Genomic DNA, 19,893 nt, shown 5'->3' on the forward strand with positions numbered 1-19,893 from the left:
TTGGAGTTACACACTGTCCAGTACCACCTGGGTCTACAATTACCCCATTTGCAAAACACGAAAATGGTACAAAAAATGCAACTTTATTTCCTTCTGAAATTCAGCTCCACATTTCTAAATAAGATCCCCTACATTCACATGGGCACTTTGGAGAGTGTTACCCAGTCACTGGGGCAAAACTTGATGAACTTCTCAGTACCACTGAGGCATAACAATTAAACCCAAGCTTAAAGTTCTCCATGTGCTGAGGCAGTATCTGCTCTTAAGGCTTGATCTGAAGCTTACTGAAATCAGTTTCTTTCTGCTGATATTGTGGGGCTTTGGAATGAGCATTTTGAAATAGGGACCCCATTTCCATAGGGTCCTGTAGCAGATGAACTGCAGCCTCCTATCCACTGCATTTCTGATAAGGATGGTTTTACTCCAGATTTTCTTCCCTCAGTGTAAGAAGCAGCAACATTCTTGCTACAGAGATGAAGCTCTTAGACTGCACAGCTGCTCCTGAAGACACACTTCCCTCCCTGCTACTCCCTGAAGGGATTTTTAACTCTGTGGCCTAATCACTAGTAAATCAACAGTATGTATCAACAAAGTGTGGTTAATAAAACTTGTCTTTCAGTCCTGAATATGTCACATAGCAACAAATGGAACAGGTTTTGTCTTTTGCACTTTGAATCAAACTGAGCATTAAATGCATTATTTTCTACTTATTTAGGGCTCAGTAGTGCCACACTTATACGTGCTGATGAGAAACATGCTCTGCAAGTGTATGGAAGTGTGAGGAGAGATGGCAGAGTTTACCTTAGTTTTTCACTGTATATTTGAATAAAATATGATAAATAAACCCAATAGAGAGCAGCGAGTAATATAGATTACATCACAAATTGTCACTCAAGTAATCTCTCCTGGTGAAAATATTTTACTGAGAAATGTTAAGGATTCTCAATATGAAGCCCTGGCACTCATCAGAAAACTTGCAAATATTAGATAAATCTTACATCCCCAAGAGTTGCTGGATGGGCACCAGATGGGGCTTGGAGGGCCAAATTTGTAGTGCCGGCTCTGCCCACAGATGCCTGAGGTAAAGTTAATCTGCCCGTTTTGTCTGCATGTGAAATAGGGATATAGCACTCCTTTGTAAAATTCTGTGGCTTTTGCCAATAAAAAGAAGGTGAAAGTATTGTATTTCAGATTTACTTGCAGAAACCTCCTTGAGCCAGAACCGTTTCTATTTTTCAAAATATCCTTTCAGACATCATGAGGAAATTAGGCATTGATATGCAGCATGAGCCCAGGGGTGCTCAGAAGCTGGCCCAACTTTGCTGAAGATATTTATTTCTTCAATCTAGTTGGAGTGTCAAGATTATCATCCAATTTAAAATCCAGTTTGGGAAGTAATTCTGGGAAAGAGTGAGAATATTTTGCCTGTCTTTATGTGCCACTGAGCTGCGTGACAGGAACTCTATTTTGAAACGTTCAGGAATAAGCTTGACTTTCCAGAAGCCGTTTTCTTCTAAGCAGTTTATTATTTGTTTCTTGCAGATTCCCAGATACATATTTGAATTATATGGCACATATTTCTAGATACAACGTTTATTTCTTTATTTTTAGGCCAATGCAGTTCCCTTATTTAAAAAAATAATCAAAACCTCTACTAGAGCAGATGCAGTCTTTAATATGTGGCTCATAGCTGAGTTTAGATTGTCACATATTTTATCAGTATGAAACATTTTTTATTAACAGATTAACATATAAATCTATTCATAAATCACCTTCCAAAGCTGCATCTAAAACCTCTCACTCTCAGGCTAGAAGTTTAAAGCTATTCCATAATAAAGGTTATATTGGCTGAACAAACTTTCTGGTAAATTCAGCTTTTTATTCCTATGGTTTCAGGTTCCCAAATGAAATTTACTCCCTGAATACACCCTTTCTTAAAAATGACTGGTCAGGAGCTAGATTGAGGCATTCAGGTATAGGTCTCCTTTCCAAAGATTTATCTAAGACAGAAATTTCTACCTGGAGTGGGAGATTAGGGATAAAAACAAGGCTTGTCAGACTGGAGGTGACCACGTCTGAAGGCCACACTTCATCCTTCAAGGACACACTTCTCCAGCTCCTCACTGCTGTGAACTGTACTCTTTAACAGGCTCCAGTGTCTGCTGTTGGGAACCAGCCTTGTGCTGATGTTAGTCATCAGCTGAAATTCAGAGAGCCAAGAAAGCAAATCTCTCCTCATACTCCATAGCGTTGAGTGATTTCTGAACACAACATTCCCCCTGTCTGGGAGAACCAAACTGAGGAGTCCGTTTATAGCCAGCAAAGCTTTTAAGCCCAGGTTTAGCTTTAAATAAATGCCAGTTTTCCTTTGAGAATTCTCCGAGTTAAGAACATGCTGCATGCTCTAGTGAGTGAGAATATGTTTCAATATGTGCATTCATAGGTCTGCTAAACTGGGTCAGAGTCCACTGCCTAGTTATGACCAATGTAATTGCCCTCTAAAGTGAATATTCAGGCATGGTAGAGGAAGTTCTTATATATATATATATATTTACATATTATTTTTTATATATGTACCCACACACAGGAGGGTCATATAGATAGGGTATAGCATGTAGAGGAGGTTCAGGAACTATGCTTAAGCAGGGCAGCCTTCTTGGAGTCAGTGAAGGCCACAGATCTGATTTGCATCCAGAGGAGAACTGCCCTGTTACACTCACACAGTAAAGTGAGGTTTGCATGATGAATTTCAGCTGTGGATTGCCAGCCTGCCTTTCTGGGTAATTTGTTAGTTGTCATTCCCTCCTTCCCTGCCTCACCTCACCTACAAGCCAAAATTACTACAGGGGTTTTGGTCTTTGTCAGCAAACATTATGAGCAGGATTTAGAAACTGAGAATTTAATTAGCTGCTGAAGTCACTTACTGATAACAGTAGCATATTGGACTCCTTATTTGATAAAATCCTGTCAGGTATTTTATGTGTAGGGAATGAAGACTAATGCTCTTATGTCTTGCAACTTACAGTCAGGACCATTAGATGTCCTTTAGAAAGAGGAGGGGAAAAATGAAAATTAAAAAAAATAAATTCCTTGGACTTCTCATTTCCTGTCACCAGTGTTGCTTCAGTATCTTCGCAAAATATATTTTTGTTTGCCTGTTTAGCCCTTTTTCTCTGTGGGCTGCTTCCCACTCCACCAGCTCCAGGAGGCTCTGGGGGATCTGCGTGTGCTTATGCCCTGACTGTCCCCTGCCCTGACACACACATTCATCCGTGGCTGCTGTCAACAAATCCAGCCCTGCAGATGTTCCTGAGAGGCAATCAGCCTCTTGTTGTAGACAACACCTTACCTAAACTGACATTTATATAAACTGAGATTTATATAAAAACATGCTGCTTTTTATTATTATTACTTTAGGGATGTGGGATATTTTTAGACATTGGCGTGGTTTATTCTCTAGCTTTAAGTGCTGGCTTATCGCATGGCACAGAAAGCATTTCCTAATTGCTCCTATCCCAATTAAGGCTCTCTGATATGATCATTACTGAAGCCTCCAACACAGCAAGGGTTTAATGCAGCACCTTCACTAAGAGCAGTTGATGTGGGAGCAGCAACTTACTGAGTTTCACACACTGAGTGCAGGGTTCACGCAGCCAGCTCCTGCTTCACGCTCTCCTGGGGAGGAGGTGATACCTCCCACAGTCTTCCCTGTTCAGCAAGGCCAGGTTTGTGCTGGTGGTGAGCTGCTGTTGGATCCTGGGCAGAGGTCCTGGCATCCTGCTGAGCTGCCACTAAGGTTTGCCGCTGCCCAGGGCTGTGCGCTCAGGGAAGCGCTTTTCCTGCCTGGGACACCGTGCCCTGACCCATCCCTGGTGTGGGAACTGAGTTGTACATGTTGGAAGTCAGAAGTAAGAGGAGTCCTTGAAAACACAAAGGAGCACACTGGGCCTCTTACAAGATGAACAATGGAGTACGTGGGCCAATTACTGCAAAGAAGTAGCAATTTGGTGCTTTTTTTAAGACTGAGATTACAGAGAAATATCTACATTTTATTCTCTAAGCAGAGCTTAAGAGAGATCCAGATTGTACACATCCATTGTACTGGCTCTCTGCACAGGATTAAGTTTGACCCTGATAGCATCCAGTCATTTATAATGAGAGCATTAAAAAAATCACCATTTACTGATTTGCATCTCTCTAAAAGGGCCCACAAATGACCTCATGTTTCCTCTAGAACAAACTGTTGAGCTCTTAGGGAAAAAGAAAAACAATATTTTATAGTAAACACATTTCATGTCACTGTGTGCATTTTTTCCCCTAGATAAATAATTCTACTTTGCTCTGTTAGTAACAGTTCAGCTGATGTGTGTTTTACAGCTTCTTTTAAACGCAGCAGTTCTGAATGACTAATACAAGGGGATTATTAGATCTACAGAGCAGAGTCACAGACATGGCCTGCACAGCTGTTACCAGAGACCCAGAGCTGGGGAGCTGAGATGGGAACAGTTTGCTCATCACTCCCACAGGACACTCATCCTGTCTCAGCATGGCAGGTGCAGCTGAATCCTTTGAAAGCCTCAAAGAGCTTTGGCCTCCAAGGTTTCACCTGCCTTCACCAGGCTGAGCTCAAGGAAAGCACAACCCACATGTTAAGAGGATAGATGAGTAAACAGGCACAATCTTGACTATGCCTATGGCATCCCCAGCCACTGTGACTGGAGAAGGATGGGAAGTTTCCAGGCTCAAAAACCTTTCTTCAGGGCTGGAGGAGGAGGAGCAGCAAACCTCCAGCTAAACAAGATCAGGCAGTAGCTGCTGTGGATTGCCTGCTAATAGGAGGGTAGTGGAAAAGGAAAGTTGGGTTGTACCACTGGAGGAGCATGGCGTGACAGAATGTGGCTGTGATGCATAACTGAGTTGCTGGGTGCCACTGCAGCTTGAGCAGTTAAAGGAACAATGATCTGAAGTTAATTCTAATGTCACTGAAATGCTTCTTTCATCTAGAAATTACACCATGGCTATAGCTATCCAATACTACCAGTAACAGGATCAAGTAGAGACTAAGGTATTCTGATACTGTGGAGACCAAGTGTGAGGAGTTAGGGGAAGGAAATATGCAGAAAAAGCACGTATTTTTCTCCATTCGCTATAAGGAGAATTTGGAGAGCATGGACTGGCTGCCTCACTTGTAGACAGCTGTGAAGAGGTAAGGTTTTTCCAGCCATCTCCAGTCTGAGCTTTCTTTTCCCACATGTGAAGCTGAGATAATGAATGACATTTTGTCCTTCTGAAGTGCTTTGAAATATATGGCTTTCTATTTAAGACCTAAGTGTTGTACGTGATGATATGCACTTGTAAATATAGGAAATTTGTCTTAATTGTGAGCCCACAAAATTGTTATATTCTTATCCATACTAATTATAAAGTTAAACAGTTGTTACCTTCACCTCTGCTTTCTAGGTAAGCAATTAGGCAATTTCAGCATGTCCATGTGTTTAAAATGGACCCATTTTTCACTACTTGTTTACTAAACATTTTGAATTAAAACCTTTGAATGTAAAAATAGAATAGTTGGGGTCCCCTAGGGGAAAAATGAAACATGAATGTATGCCTTCAGATAAAAATACTTAGAATGTGACTAAATCTATGAATTTATTTTAAAAAGAGAACAGCTTGGAAGGAATTTGGGGGAGAGTTAATAAATATGTTTTCGTCAGAAACACTTTTGAATCAGGAATATGGACCAAATTCCAAATATTATTTTAATTATTAATTATTCACTTCAAACAGGAGACATAGCATGGTTTTGAGGTTTTAGAAATAGAGTGTTTTAATTCCTTTTAAGTAAGGAAAAAGGAATAACAGGGCTGCAGCTATTTGAATAGGCTGCAAGGTGTTTCAGAAAGAAATTATTTAAGCTTTATTAAGAATGAGGAAAAAAGTTCTTCAGTTAGCCTGGAAGTATTAAGAGACATACTGCAATTGCATAAGAGGGGATCTTGATGCATGGGGCAGAAAGGAATGATCAATGATTCATAAATATAATAGTGGTAAACACAGTGACAGAAGAAAAAATGTATGTGGCTAATATAATTGTTACAAATTTAGTAGCTTTTGCTGTGAGATCAGTTATTGGGGATTTAAGAACAAGGCAAAAAAAGGGAAAAGATATTTTTTTCAATGGAAGATAAATGTGAAAGCTTTGAAAACCACCAAAAAGGAGTTAGACAGAAGAAGCACAAAGAAGTATGCTGCATTAATCCTGTTGTAGAATCATTTTGTATTCCCTCATCTTAATTATAAGGCATATTCTCAAAACTCATTTATGGAATCTTTGACCTTGATAGAGGTCAAAAGCAAACGTGCTGGAGGGGAGGTGAGAGAAGAGCCAGGTGGAAGGGGGAATGTAAGGGCAGGACTCAAACTGAGGGAAATTGGAAAATAAATCCTGGGTTGGCAGGAGAGTGCAGACTGGAGAACAGAACAAAGGAGCTGTGAGGAAGGAATAAAAGACACTGCATCAGAGCCATCTTTGCAGGAGAAGGAGCAAATAAATTTCTTGTTGAGATGAAGCTTGGCAGAGCTTACTACAGCATCAGGTGCTGACGTCTGGTGTTGGAAGAGAGGAGGCAGAAGCAAGGCAAACTGTGACAGACCAAGCAGGGAGTCTGAAGGCATCTGTTTCCCAGCCTTAGGAGAAAGATGAGTGGATTGATGGGGCTCACAGTGGTCAGGTTCTGGCCACGGACAGCGGCAGCAGGCGGGGACTTGTTGAACTGGGCTGGGCAGCAAGGGGACAGTAGGGGTCAGAAACACTCGAACCTTTGGTGGTGGGACTGGAGTGGCAGAGAGCCATCTTCCCTAACATTGCAGTCCAGTTTTGATTTCAATTGATTTAAATTGTTGTACCCTTCCATTGTGCAGCAATAAACATGAGACTTGAGAAGTATCTTTTGGATTCTTGATAAATCAACCCCATTGCTTTTTCTCCCCAAACTGATTCCTTATTCTTCTCTGAGACAAGTATTTGATTTACATCGATCAAGTGCTGAACTCAACCACTGTATGTATTGCTGGGGATATGATAGCACTTGAATTATGAAGCTTTTGATGTAAAAAAAGTTGAAAGATTCAGGTCCCTTTTGGCTTGTCATTTCCCCACTGACCATTGAAAAGTATTGCTGCATCTGTAGCTGACTCTGGCCTGCTCAGAGCCTTCCAGTGTATTTAGGACTGGATGGATGTTGGCTTCACACTTAATTGGAAATGCTGGGGAGAGGAGTTGGAGGCAGCATACAGGGAATTCAACACTGTTGGTTCTTCACGTTCTCTGTATTTAAGTGTTCCTTGCTGATGGAGCACAGATGGTCTTAGATTAAGGAAAATACATGCCAGAATTGCAGGCTAGGCTCAGACTGGGGAGTTAAGCTTGACATGAAATAAGCAGAAGGCTGTAATTAGCTTATCAAGAGCGTTAGGCACCTGGCGGAGGAAAGCAGAGATGTAACACACAATGTAGCTGTAGAACAATAAAAAATACTCAAGTCTCTTATGAAACATGGAGGACCTTTCATTTCTGGCTTTCTCTTCCAGCCCAACCTGGTAACTTTGGAAAGGTTCTACCCATTCTTGGTTATTAGTGATTTATCAAAAATGGCATTTTCTGACACTTTATGCTGCTGAACACCAAACCCCATAGAAACCAGAGAGTCTAAAGGTCACAGTCTGTGTGTATTGCCAAAAACCTTCCTGGGAAGCTTACACCATGCTTGCCTGTGCACCATGTGTACTCCCTGACTGCAGGTATCAGTCATCTCATTGCTCCCTCTTATTCCTTCTGCCTGTTTTTTTACAGCCACATGTTGTGTTTCACCTCAACCTGAGTATTTGGGCTCACTGGGGCAGAATTGTCATTTAATTTTAAACAGAAGTGCCTATCAGAATGCAGCTGACTAGTCCATGTGCCTCATGTGCTTCTGCAGTACATGTCAAAATCATAGTAGGAACAGGATCTGGATCTTTTTTCCTAGGTGTGCTAAACAAATGGAAATTCAGACATAAATCTACTGAACTGAATTGGGAAAGTACAAAGACTCCTTTTTAGCTGAGGGTTTAGAATTTTTTGCTCATATTATTGAAACTCAAAAGCTATTATTTTATATTGGGGAAGAGCAAGAGGGAGAGTCTGGTTTCACTTAAGTTCCCATGGTACAAGCAGGCTCAGGCAGGATCTCTGTTTTCAGCCTGTCTTGCAAAACTTTCCCAATCTCTCTGGCTTGCACAAAACTGGCCTTGGCTCATTAAAGTAATCTCAAAGCTTTCGTTTGGTCTCAATAATGCAGCTTTCATTTAATTAAAGATTTCCAGTGCCTTTTTTTTCCTTTTGGTTGTACTACACCAAGCTTAAGTGCACAACCAGAAAAGAATGTTGATAGGATAAATTAAATCACATGCACATTTATTTGTTTAATTGTGCACTTCCTCCTTTTCTTTTTCAAGCCAAAACAGGACTCAAACCATGTTCAACCTCTTACACAATTTTAATGAGAATATATTGCAGTGTTTGTCATCTGAAAGAGCATTAGCACCCCCAGTGCAATAGATGTGATTTCCCTTAAGAAAAACAGAAGGCGCAGAACAGTGAAAATGTCATCTTAGTTCTCTATTAGTCTCTCTAATACTGCAGGATATGCTGATTTTGATTCCTGAATCTCAGCCTAATTGTTGGGAGAATCAGATCCAAATTGGACAGTTCCTCAAACTTATTTTAGCTCCTTCTCAAAGCAAACAAATAAACGCTGAACAAGTATATTCAATGATGTAACCTGGAGAGGAATAAAGAATGCAAGACTTCCTCACTTTAGAAAGCTGATAATACACAGAGGTTTCATGTGTGCTTCACTGATTACGTTTTCAGTTTGAAGCATATATGGAAAGATTGCTTTTCATAGCTGAACCCTTAATGTGGGTGCACAGAAATGCACTGAGTTGACTATAGGATTTCTCCAGAAGCAGAGGGAGAGGGAATGCAAAAATGTATGGTGGGGATCCCTTAACATCTCTCCATAGCAGTGAGCTTCAAAGAGGCACAATGGTGAGGAAACCCAGAGCAGAAAAATGAAGGAGAACAGAATTGCCTTGCTTGATGCAGAAATACAAAGGAGACTATAGCCATGGTAAATTGATTTTGTACTGAATATGGGCTGGTCCATTGGAAGGGGTTTTGAACCTCCTACTCCAGAAATCATTGTGCAAAACAGTAAGAGGAGGCTGCTTAGAAGTCTTGTCACATCCATCAGTGGAGCCCACAAGGAGGAAGGAGGGATTTAGTTCTGAATGGCGACTCTGCCAAAGAACATAAAGGCATAGAGATGGACATCTTTTGGCGGTAAAGGAGCCTTGAAGGAAGAATTGCCTCCACTATATCAAGGGAAACCATTGCTGTGACTCTGTTCGTTGGCTCACTTAGAAATAGCTTGTTGTACCTTGTTTGTAGCAACTGAAGAAAAGGAACCCCACAACAAAACCTATTGTTTACAGAATAAACAGTGCTGGTGGTGTGAGAAATAGTGCTATGTGGTGCCCACCTGGCCAGTGACAACTGCACGTGCGTGCACATCAGCGGTACTTACATTCCCGACCTGTTTTTGACCGCAGTGAAATTTTTCTGTCATCATTTTCCCCTCAGTATATTTTTAACCTCTTTATTTAGTTATTTTATTGATTTAACATATAATCTTATGTCTCTGTAATCTCCAGTACATTTTGTAAATGTTTGTTGTCATAAACTATAAACTGAATGTGACATGGCAAGAAACCAAATTCTGCTGTGGCTGTTAATTACCCAGTGTGCTAAAAGTCTCATCTCGGTTTCTGTATGCTTTTGTTCTTCAGTAATAGGAAACATATAAGTCATCCTTCCCCAACATCTCCTGTGCTGTTCTCCAGTTCTGGATGTTGTCATTCATTCTAAATTGGCCATAGGTGAGAGTTTTAAGGTCTTTTTTCACTAGCATGCCAAATATCCCAGTTTACTAAGACTATCAATTTATATTTGGCCCCATCCATGCTTTAAAACCAATAGAAATATGCAATTAATTAAGTTGTTTTCAAAAAAAAAAAAAAAAAGATAAGCATTCCCATATAGAACATGCAAATAAATCATTGCAGTCCTAAGAACTTTCAAGCAAAATGAAGTAGATCACCAGCAAAATGAAATCATCACAGACTGACATTTTTCTTTTCATAGTATGATAAAAATACAAACACTAGATAGTAGAAACAGAAATACAGTGCCATCTTTATCTCTCTTCTTCAGAGCTGTGTCTTTCTTCCAAAGGATCATGTTGGCATGTTCAGTAACATTGCTGTGTAAATATGTAACTGTCAAAGCTCAGCATAGAGTCACAGCAGAATGTGTACTCCTGCTTGCTTTATCATTATGGACAGCACTGCATTCCAGTATCTTTTTACCCTCACACTGATTCCCCTCTCTTTGGATATATCCTCATGGCATTACTTGTATTAATTTTAAGGGTCTTTCACAAACCTGCTTGTCACTTTCAGTAAGAGGTTTACCCCACTTTGAATCAGCCCAGCACCTCTCTTTCCTTAGGTTAATGCACCTTATCCTCTTGTCTTCTCCTATGTGTCCTCTTTGTGTCTCATCAGAATCCCATCCCTGGTATACTAAAACTCCTCTGGTTATGCAAACCTCACAGTGAGTTATGTGGCTGGTGTGCCATGTCCTTTCCTTTCTGTGTGGTTGTGCTCCATTGTGTCTCTATGCTCTGCTGTCCACTGCTGCCTGATGCATCATATATTACTGCACTTTACTTATAATGCATTTTGGCAAGGCTGTACGTACACAGGCTTGCACAGGGAGTCCTGGGCTATGCTGGAGGCTCATAGGTGCTATGAAAACTGAAAATCTGGATGAAAAAGTTCCATTATGTAAAAAAGCTTAAATTCTCCTCTGTATGGAATTCAGCATCAAGTTACAAATGTTTTACGCCAGGGTTACTGGAAGTGTACTTAAAGGAACAGCAAGTCAATCTGCTTCAAATAGGAATCTTGACAGCACCTCCTCAAGGCTGAGCTGGCTGCTCCATTTTAATATGTTCCTTGTACACTGAAATTCCCAAAGAGCTGAAAAAAGCTGTAACCCGGATGTGGCTGTTGTTTATCTTAAAAAGCACCATTTTGGTTTTAGTACTTGGTATCAAATGTTCTTGACTAAAGCTTTAGACAATCGTCTTTAAATATAAAACCTTGTACAGTGGTTCCATTTGGGTACACTGTAGAAACTGTGATCTGTTAAGCCTCATACAATGCTTCTTTCAGATATGGGAATGCATGTCTGGAGTTGGAAATTCCTACCTGACACTGCAGAGAGAGGGGAGTGTCAGATTCACAGACCTTATGTTGTTTAATAAATCTCCTGCAGGACAAATGGAAGTGAAGGCACACAAATTCAAATTTCTTTTTGTATATGAGTCTGTGGCCGTGCCCCAAGATGTCAGAAAAGAGAGGACAGGATGTACAGTGTCTTGCCCATTGTTCTAATCTCTAAACCCTCTCCCTCACACACCACCAACTCAGTGGATGTATTTTGTGACACTAGCTAAAAAATGCTGTCTAAGAACTGATTTGTGCTAGACAGGAAAGTTTTTAGTCCTCATGAGAGCAAAGGTCAGTGCTCATCTCTGCCTCTGACATGCTCGGTGGCTTTTCCTAGTCAGATGACCCCTCTGTGCTTCTGGTTTTCCATTCCTCCCATGTGCCTGTGCTTTCTGTTTAGCTTGTAAATGCTCTCAGACAGAAATTGTCTCCCACAGCATGTTTGTATATTGCCTAGAAATACGGGGTCACAATCGCAGTTCACTCCTCTACGTGCTTCTGTAATACGAGTAAATAACAAGGGATTTTGACGCTGTGAAAGAGAGAAAATCAGCAGCAGTGACCATCAAAGAAGAGCTCACAGCAGCTAAAAACTCTCCTGAAAAACTAACATTTGCAGTGGAGAACAGACTGTGTTTGTAGGCACAGACAGCCAACCATGGTTGAGGAGCTTATGCACTTGCTGCAGTGCTGGGTACTGGGATGTGCTCTCTGCACAGGAGGAAAACTGAAGCATTTTACCTCGCATCTGAGATAAGGGAGGACCATGAACAGGACGGGTTACCATGACTCAACTGATGTACAGTACCTCATTTTGACTGGGATAACTTGATCAGAAAGGTAGAGCTCTCATACCTGGAGGCTGAGGCCCTATTCTACTGGGTGTTAAAGTGATGCTCTGTTTGGGTGTGCCTACAGTCTGAAAACATAAGGTGGGAGGACAGACTCAACTCTACATCAGTGAGTCTTCAAAATGAAACCAATGAAGATAACATGGTCAGTCCTCCTGGAAACTCTTCTCACTGTCTATCATGTGCTATGTACACCATTCTGTATTTTTTGGTGCAATATGTGATCCAGGGCAGAGGAACGTGCCTCAAAGTCTTGCATTTCTCTTTGTAAGGATGTGATAACAGTCCATGAGATAGAGAAACGTGAATATTCAAATATGGTATTGTTTGGAACTGAGTTAAATACCCATTCTTAAAATGAGAAAGTCCTTCTTTCTGATGAATTATTCCATCCTTAATATGCCAGTGTGTAGCATCCACTTCTGCTCTGACTTGAACAGAGTGAGCAGTTGTGTTCAGCAGCCAATAAATGCCAAGCCAAAAGCAGTCCCTGTAGAGTAAGATGTTGACTTTTGGTTATAGAGAGAAGGTCTGATTCACAGATTAGGGTTATGGGACCTGAAACTCACTGGTGGATTTGTTTGTTTGTTTGTTTGTTCGCCAACCTCCATCTTCTAAGTGTTAATTTGAGTTCTTCCCCATCTGAGTTACTGTTCAACCACTCCAGAAGAGCCATATGATTGGGCCAGTCTGTTGATAGGCACTGTGGGTGCTTAGTTTAAATGGAGCAAACAGCTTGAGTTTTACCACATTTTGAAGGATCTGAAATCACTTAAGGGAAATCAATTAATAATTTGATAACACACAATGCAATTCCCTTCATCCAAGCCCCCTCCTCTCCCCACAACGAATTGACTGAATTCTGTGATCATTCCTCATACCTGTCACTGCATGCAGCAGTGATTTGCAATTTGTATACTGCACTATGAAGCAGAACTAATTACTGAAGCTTGGCATTTTGTTCTTTCGGTAGTAGTTATCTTTTTATCAGACATGCTTATCACAGTTTTAATAAATTACCAGTGTTGGAACTTCAGAAATGGCCTCTGGTGTATTAAGCTACTGTGCTTTATTATTAAGAAGTTAGATTTTCAATAAGTTATTTATGGAGCACTGTAAATGTGCCTTGTCCTCGAGAGACAAAAGTCAATGCTTCAAAAAGGGAATTTAACTTTCCACTCCTAGACTAAAGCATCACGTCTTTATGGAGAAGTCCTGGAGGACTAAATAGGGGAGAAAGTAAAGTAAAGAGGGTAAAGTGTCGTAGAAATGTTTTCACAGTAAACATCATAGAAAATGAAGAACCTTTTCATGGGTTTTCTGGATCCAGCCTGTAGAACATTGAAAGATCTTTTCTTCCAAGTGCTGTAAGACCTGGAACTTATCAATTTCTTTTAATGCTGTAGAGTTTGCCCAGAGAAGAGTAGGTCTACATTGGTGCTGTATTATGTAGACACTGCAGAGTATACAGCCTTGTGAAATTGATTGTCATTATCAGCAAGAATCTATGGGTGGTATTTTAGAGGTCTGAAATCTGTTCATCAGTAAGGCTGACATTTTGTAGGGGAATGAAGCAGCCTCTGAGAATCCATTGTGTGAAGGACTTGATCTGCACCCCAATACCTCCTTAAGCATGTGGTTAAGCTAAACTGGTCCAGTAGGGTATGTGCATATGTGCTTTATTTCCATTAAAGTCAACAGATTTTAAAAGTAGGGCAGAAACATAGTCCCTCCATGTTTCTCTCTCCCTAAACTTGGAGAAAAGTTTCCGTACCTTGCTGTGAAATGAGCTGATCCAAAAAAAATTTGTAAATGTAAACAAGAAATGCAGAGATTTTGGCCTGTATAAGGAATCCAGGAAGCTGCCTTCAAAGCAAGTGTTTATTTTTTTTTCCAGAGCTACATTTCTCTCAACATACTAGTGCCTTGTACAGTTACTGTAAAAGAAGATGTAAATAAATACACAGGGAAGGAAATGACTCTGCCAGCTCAGGTCTCTAGTGCACAATAGCTGTCATACCACAGCACCTCCTGCCCTCCTTCCTCATGCATAACTCAGCAAAGGGTGATGTGACTGGCAGATTCTGATCAGGGTGCCCAGCACAGCACAAGCAGAGAACCAAAATCACCTCATATTCTGTGGGCAGATTGAGAAGTCTCCTATGGGCACTGGGGAGGGTTGATGGAAATGGAAGTTCCTGCTGTCAGCAATTGCTGCAGACCTGGGCCTGGGACACAAGGTGCTGCTTTTGCTTCTGCTTCTGCTGACAACAGCAGAAGCCTGAGGAACACAGTACCTTCTAGAAAATGCTGGCATCTCACAGAATCAGTCCCTGATTTTTGGTGGGTTAGGTTTTTTTTTTTCAGTACTCAAGTACAAGCTTGTACTTCAGGGGGGTTTTGTCTCCTTTTAAACATACACAGTGTACATTCTGGTATTACACTTTTTTCTCCTAATAGAAGACAACATGATTGTGGGTCTGTCTGCAGGTATGGAAGGCTTCCAGTGGTTTTCATGGAGCACTTATTTAATGGAAGTGAGATTGGTAACAGATGGATAGGTTTGTAGTAAAAGATCTTAGAAATTAACAACAGGTTTAATTTACCTGATAAATATGCGTGTAACGTATTCTCTTCCAATTTTAACTTTCCAGTTTTAAAGCAGTGTTCTGTTTTTGCACGAAAACTTGCAAACTCTGTTGTGCAAGTACAGGGAAGGGATTAGTGTATGCTTAATCTATTAAATTCATATGTGGTGTTTGAAGTAATTATAAATTCCTGGCCTGAATGTAAAAGCTGGTCTATAGAAGTCTAAAGAGATTTCCACATCAACAGTTGAGGATGCATATAGCTATTGATAACAGGACTCTATAGTGACAGGCAGGTACTTTGGATAAAAACACTGGGATGTGCTGGTAATTAAATAAATGTATCCGGAAAGCTTCTCTTAGCAGTGTGTGCTGTATAACTGATTTGACAGCACATGATCAGATCGAATTTCTAGAGCACTGTTGATCTGCAGTCTGAACTGGGAGCAAACCATGATGCTCATAATTTATTGGGAGAGACATTAACTGGTTCTTTCTGTGTCTCGGTGTGAGATTTGAATATTCAGATGTGTACTGAGCTTAGCTATTGTGACCCATTTCTGTTAATTTCTAGTTGAGCAATATTGCACCAGGTACATGTAGTTGTACACGCGACTGCTTCTCTGTGATTGTCTCCTCCATGTGACTTCCTAAAAATGCAGAAAGAATACACAAACACCAGCTCACCTCCCTTTTTTTTACCTCTTGTTAAGGACGTAGGGGAGGAATTGCTGACACTCTGACCTAAAACAGTCTCAGCTTGGTTACTTAAGCACATGGCAAGCAGGGCTTGGAGAAAGCACATATCGTCCTGTATGTGTAGGTAACCTTGCTCCAGGTTTGTCACATCTTCATCCAGGCTCTGTTTCCATGACCTATGCTATGGAAGTTGTCTTATTGCATGTGGGTCCAGAGATGTCTACTGCTTTTGACTGACTGATGTCACAGGAGGAATAAAAATAATCCCAGATGTGTTTTCTGGGGCTGGGAAACTTAAGTGTCTTAGACAACTGAGAAAATTAATCATAAATTCAGGATGATGACCCAACAGAGTGACCAAAAACATCTGGTGGATAGAGTTTGTATCTCATCCAAGTGTGCAGAGGCAGTTTCAGTAGTGGGGGGAAAAAAAAAAAATTAATCTGGTTTATTGAGGGAGATGAAGAAAGGGAGGGGAGGCACCTAAGTCATTGTTCAAGAAGCTGGCTTTTGAGAAGCATTATGATCAGGTAAGGAGGTGAAAGTACAAAGCATCTCCTACAGTGCTGTGGTGTTATGCAAGTGTTAAGTAGGTCTCTGCCTCACTGAGAACTATATGGGTACATACAGATGCACTCCAGAAGAGAGATCTTTCTGAAAGTTTCTCTGTCAAATGTCCAGGATGTAGTTTGATACTGGGGCAGAATGAAATCTAAGGCAGAGGAAGAACATATCTTCATCTGTGGAGGTGGGGCTTGGGTTGGACATACCAGTGAGAGGACACGGAGCACCAGGATTACACAGGGAGTTTGCACAGAGGAGCCCAAGGCAACAGGGATGATGAGGGTGGGACATTTTGGTCCGAAAAGGCAGCCGATCAGTCAAGCAAAGAAACCAAACAATGCTGGAAAGCTTATGTGAAAACCTCAAGATCAGAGGTCTGAGCCTGCCCAGGTCCAACCCAAAGGCCCTGACCACAGATGTGTGCAGGTCTCTGGGATCCCAGCACAAGGACTTGTCTAGGCTGTAGGTCAGTGGACGTTGCAGTACAAATATTTAAATGCACATTAGCTGCTTTGCTTTGCAGTTATACTTTTATTATTGTTAAGATGTTCTGCTTTACAGGGTCATGAATATTTTCTTTGAGTCACCAGAGGTCATTGGAGTTACTTAGCCCACAAACTAACTCCTCCCTGTCCTACCAAAGACATGTGTGGGACTTGTAAAACATGCTCTAGATTGCCATATTGCTTAATTATCCTCTTAACTCTAATGAAGTGCACCCTGACTAATGATGCAGTCACAAACAACATGTTCCTATAATTTGGGCCATCACCAAGATCTTCTGTTATCTCTAGACTCATCAAGGTAGTGCTTCAGAAAGCTGAAGGGCAATGTGCCTAGTAAAAAGAAACATTTAGGCACATCAGAACATAGCTGGAGGAGAGCAGTGCTCTGACTTGGGCTATGTTTGCAAAATGCCTCGAACTTCTGCAGTGCAGGTGTCTGGCAGGAAGAGCTGGGTGTCCTCTGGGAGGCCAAATTCTTCTGTTGCATTGCTGTAACCCCAGAAGACCCAGAGTATTTGCGGAGAAGAATCGATTGCTGAAGTAACCAACAATTTTTGTTTTCATTTTGTCCTGTCAAGCACTGTTAGGGTAAACTGGGCTCTATAATGGAACTCCGTCTCTGTTTTTTTTAAATGGGAAGAAGGGCCACCTAATATGTGACCTCTTTTCTGAATTTTTTTTTCTTTCTTTCTTTTTAATTTTTTTATATTAAGATTGTCAGAAATATGATCCAAGGTGCAAAGATATTTTGGTTAGGTGAATATGGGCTAGAGCTGGGACTGGGGATCAAAATACTGCTGTGCAGTTGTGTTGCAGATGTCAAGGGCTCCTAGGAGTCACCATTCAAAATTCCTTGCTCTCCTATGATGGCTTACTATGTGAGCTCTCTCATCCAGTGACATATACCCTCTCAGGATACAGCTTAATGATCCTTTCCAGCAAGGACTTATCCCAGGTCTCAAAAAAACACGTCTGAAGTACAAGCTTTTGGCCTTCAGCCTGGATTGGGTTGCAGTACATGGGAAGGTATTCCCCTAGTGACTCCCAGGGAAAGATCTGTACTCTTCCCTTCTCCAACCAGATCTTTGACTGTGCTCATAAAGTCTTACTTCAAGCCAAATTGAATGGAATGCTCAGCTAATGGAGAGATGCCTTTTTTCTTTTTTTTTTTTTTAAGGAGGTAGAAATATCCCTTCCCCAAATGTTGTATATGAATGCATTTCCTGGGTGGTGGCATTTTTTGTAGTTCTGAATGAGTGTCTTCATGGACCTGAGCTGGGAGTAGGAAAATTCATCCTCTCTTCTCAGTGGTTTCCCAACTCTCTCCAGCAAAAAAGCTGGATTTATCATGTGCCGAGGGGACAATTTCTATGGAAGCCTAGGTTTTAAAAAATATATTGGCTGCAGTGAGAAGGTTCAAGAAGAGTTCAGATCCGGACCGAACTTTGAAGCCATTTCCTTTGTTGGTAATGGACTGAGGAAAATAAAGAAAACCTGGCTCTGTTAGGGGAGCTTTGGATCTGTATCTGAACTTTGTGAGCCTGGCCTTTCCTTATGTAACAGAGCTATTTTTCTTGTACTCAGAATGATGTATTATGTATAGTATGGATGTTTATTTGTATTTTCACCTCCAGCTAACTATACCTGCTTGAATTTGTTAAGACTATTTTTAAAAAGTGCTGAAGGGGGGAAAATTTGGGCTGGGTATGTTGCTGAATATTTTAAATCTAAAAGTTCTCTCTAGTGCAGCTTTTCTGGTCTTGACTTTTTGTGTTCTGAAGCAGTCAGTCAGAGCCAACTGGGGACCCCACACGTTCTCAAACCCCAGTCAACAGTGCCCTCAGCACTGATGTGTTTTACTCAATCTCAGGAACTGACCCCACTTTTCTGGCATCACAAATCACCATCAACCTTTCTCCCCACTTCCCCAGCTCCCAGTGGTTTTATCCAGCTTGCTTCACTGCAGGGTTATTTAAAAGGTAATAATCTTGGGGGTAAATTTAAGAAGACCAACAGATTTGTGCAGAACTGCTGGACTTTGCTGTAGGGAATGTTTTTGTTTTGGCAATGAAAGCTGGTGAGTTTTATACAGCACTGTCCTCCTTGAAAAGAAGGTGATGACTCGGTGTGTGGGGTTTATATCTTGGACCTTCCAGCTGAATGGTGATCAGAAGTTGTATTTACATGTAAATTAAAGTCTGTCCTCTGTGAACATTCCAGTTGCTTCTGCCTCTGGACTTCTCATCTATTTATCATTTGTGTGCACTGTGAGCACAGTGGGAGCAAGATACATGTTTACTGTCACAATGCTGCTTTTAAATTGGGCTGTGTAAATTGGCTGGAGATGCTTGCTCTTGTTTTGGGAGTCTCCAGACATGGTGGCTGGTGGCATTCTTATGTGACTTGTGCATTTTGGTTTTTCAGGCAACAGCATGGGGTTCAGATGAAGACACCAGGAGGTCCTGTCAAAGTAAAGGGAAAACAGAGGTGAGTTTTTCAATGGTATAATGATGTTATGGGTAAATATATTTGGAACATGTGAAATCCACACAGGGAGCATCTGACACCAGCTTGAGCCTGTAAATTTGCAGCAGTTAGCTCTACCACCACATGTGTATAAGCACCACCGAACGAGCCATTTCAAAGGCCCCCTGTCCAAGTTATTACACTTGCTCTGCAGGAAATTTAAAGGTGATTTCACTGCTGGAGAGGACACAATTTGTGATACATCAAGCAGCAGAGTGGTGGCAAGCTAGGGGTAGCATCTTGCAGTGGGGTCTGAGGCCAGGCAGGTTGGCTTAGTCTGGGTGCTCAGCGGTGAGCCGCTGGCATTCGGCTGTGTGGGATTCAATGCATGTTTGCAGTTAAGAGTTTATCATTATACAATTCACCTGAGAACTGAATCTGCTCACACACTGCAGTCTGTTCACGTGGAATATCACAGAGCTGCTTTGGAGGCAGGTGCAGTCTGCTGAACTGCAATTTGAAGTAAGAATTGTTTGAAAAAACACATTCTGTCCCAGAAGTTTGGAGTTTGCAGGCGTTTCTGATTCAGCCACAGGGCCTTTCTCTAAGTCATTTTTCTACTGCCCTTGAATATTTTTGGTGTGATTTTTTTTCTCCATTTTTTCACCTGTATTCTCTTGTCAATCTCTCTAATGCCCGAGTGTGATTAAAACAGCCTCCCCCCTTCCTCTGTTCATATACATGGCAGTTTTGTTAGCTCTTCTGCCGTAGGAGATCATTCAGAATGCCTGGCCACTGTGACCACTAAATCGTTTTCAC

At 41.2% G+C, this 19,893-nt stretch overlaps 1 protein-coding gene across 10 annotated transcripts in view; it reads left to right on the top strand.

Annotated features, from left to right (window-relative positions):
• Positions 1-19,893, top strand: part of SEMA5B (semaphorin 5B) — a 268,733-nt gene that overhangs the window by 169,971 nt on the left and 78,869 nt on the right. For all 10 annotated transcript variants that reach the window (XM_051787552.1, XM_051787555.1, XM_051787557.1 and 7 more), the window contains one exon: positions 19,033-19,095. In XM_051787552.1, coding sequence (XP_051643512.1) covers positions 19,033-19,095 — 63 coding nt within the window. The remainder of the gene's footprint in view (positions 1-19,032; positions 19,096-19,893) is intronic.

The sequence above is a fragment of the Manacus candei genome, unplaced genomic scaffold, assembly GCF_025592945.1.
Source record: "Manacus candei isolate 608988 ecotype Guabito, Panama unplaced genomic scaffold, ASM2559294v1 h1tg000023l, whole genome shotgun sequence".
NCBI classification, from domain to species: domain Eukaryota; kingdom Metazoa; phylum Chordata; class Aves; order Passeriformes; family Pipridae; genus Manacus; species Manacus candei.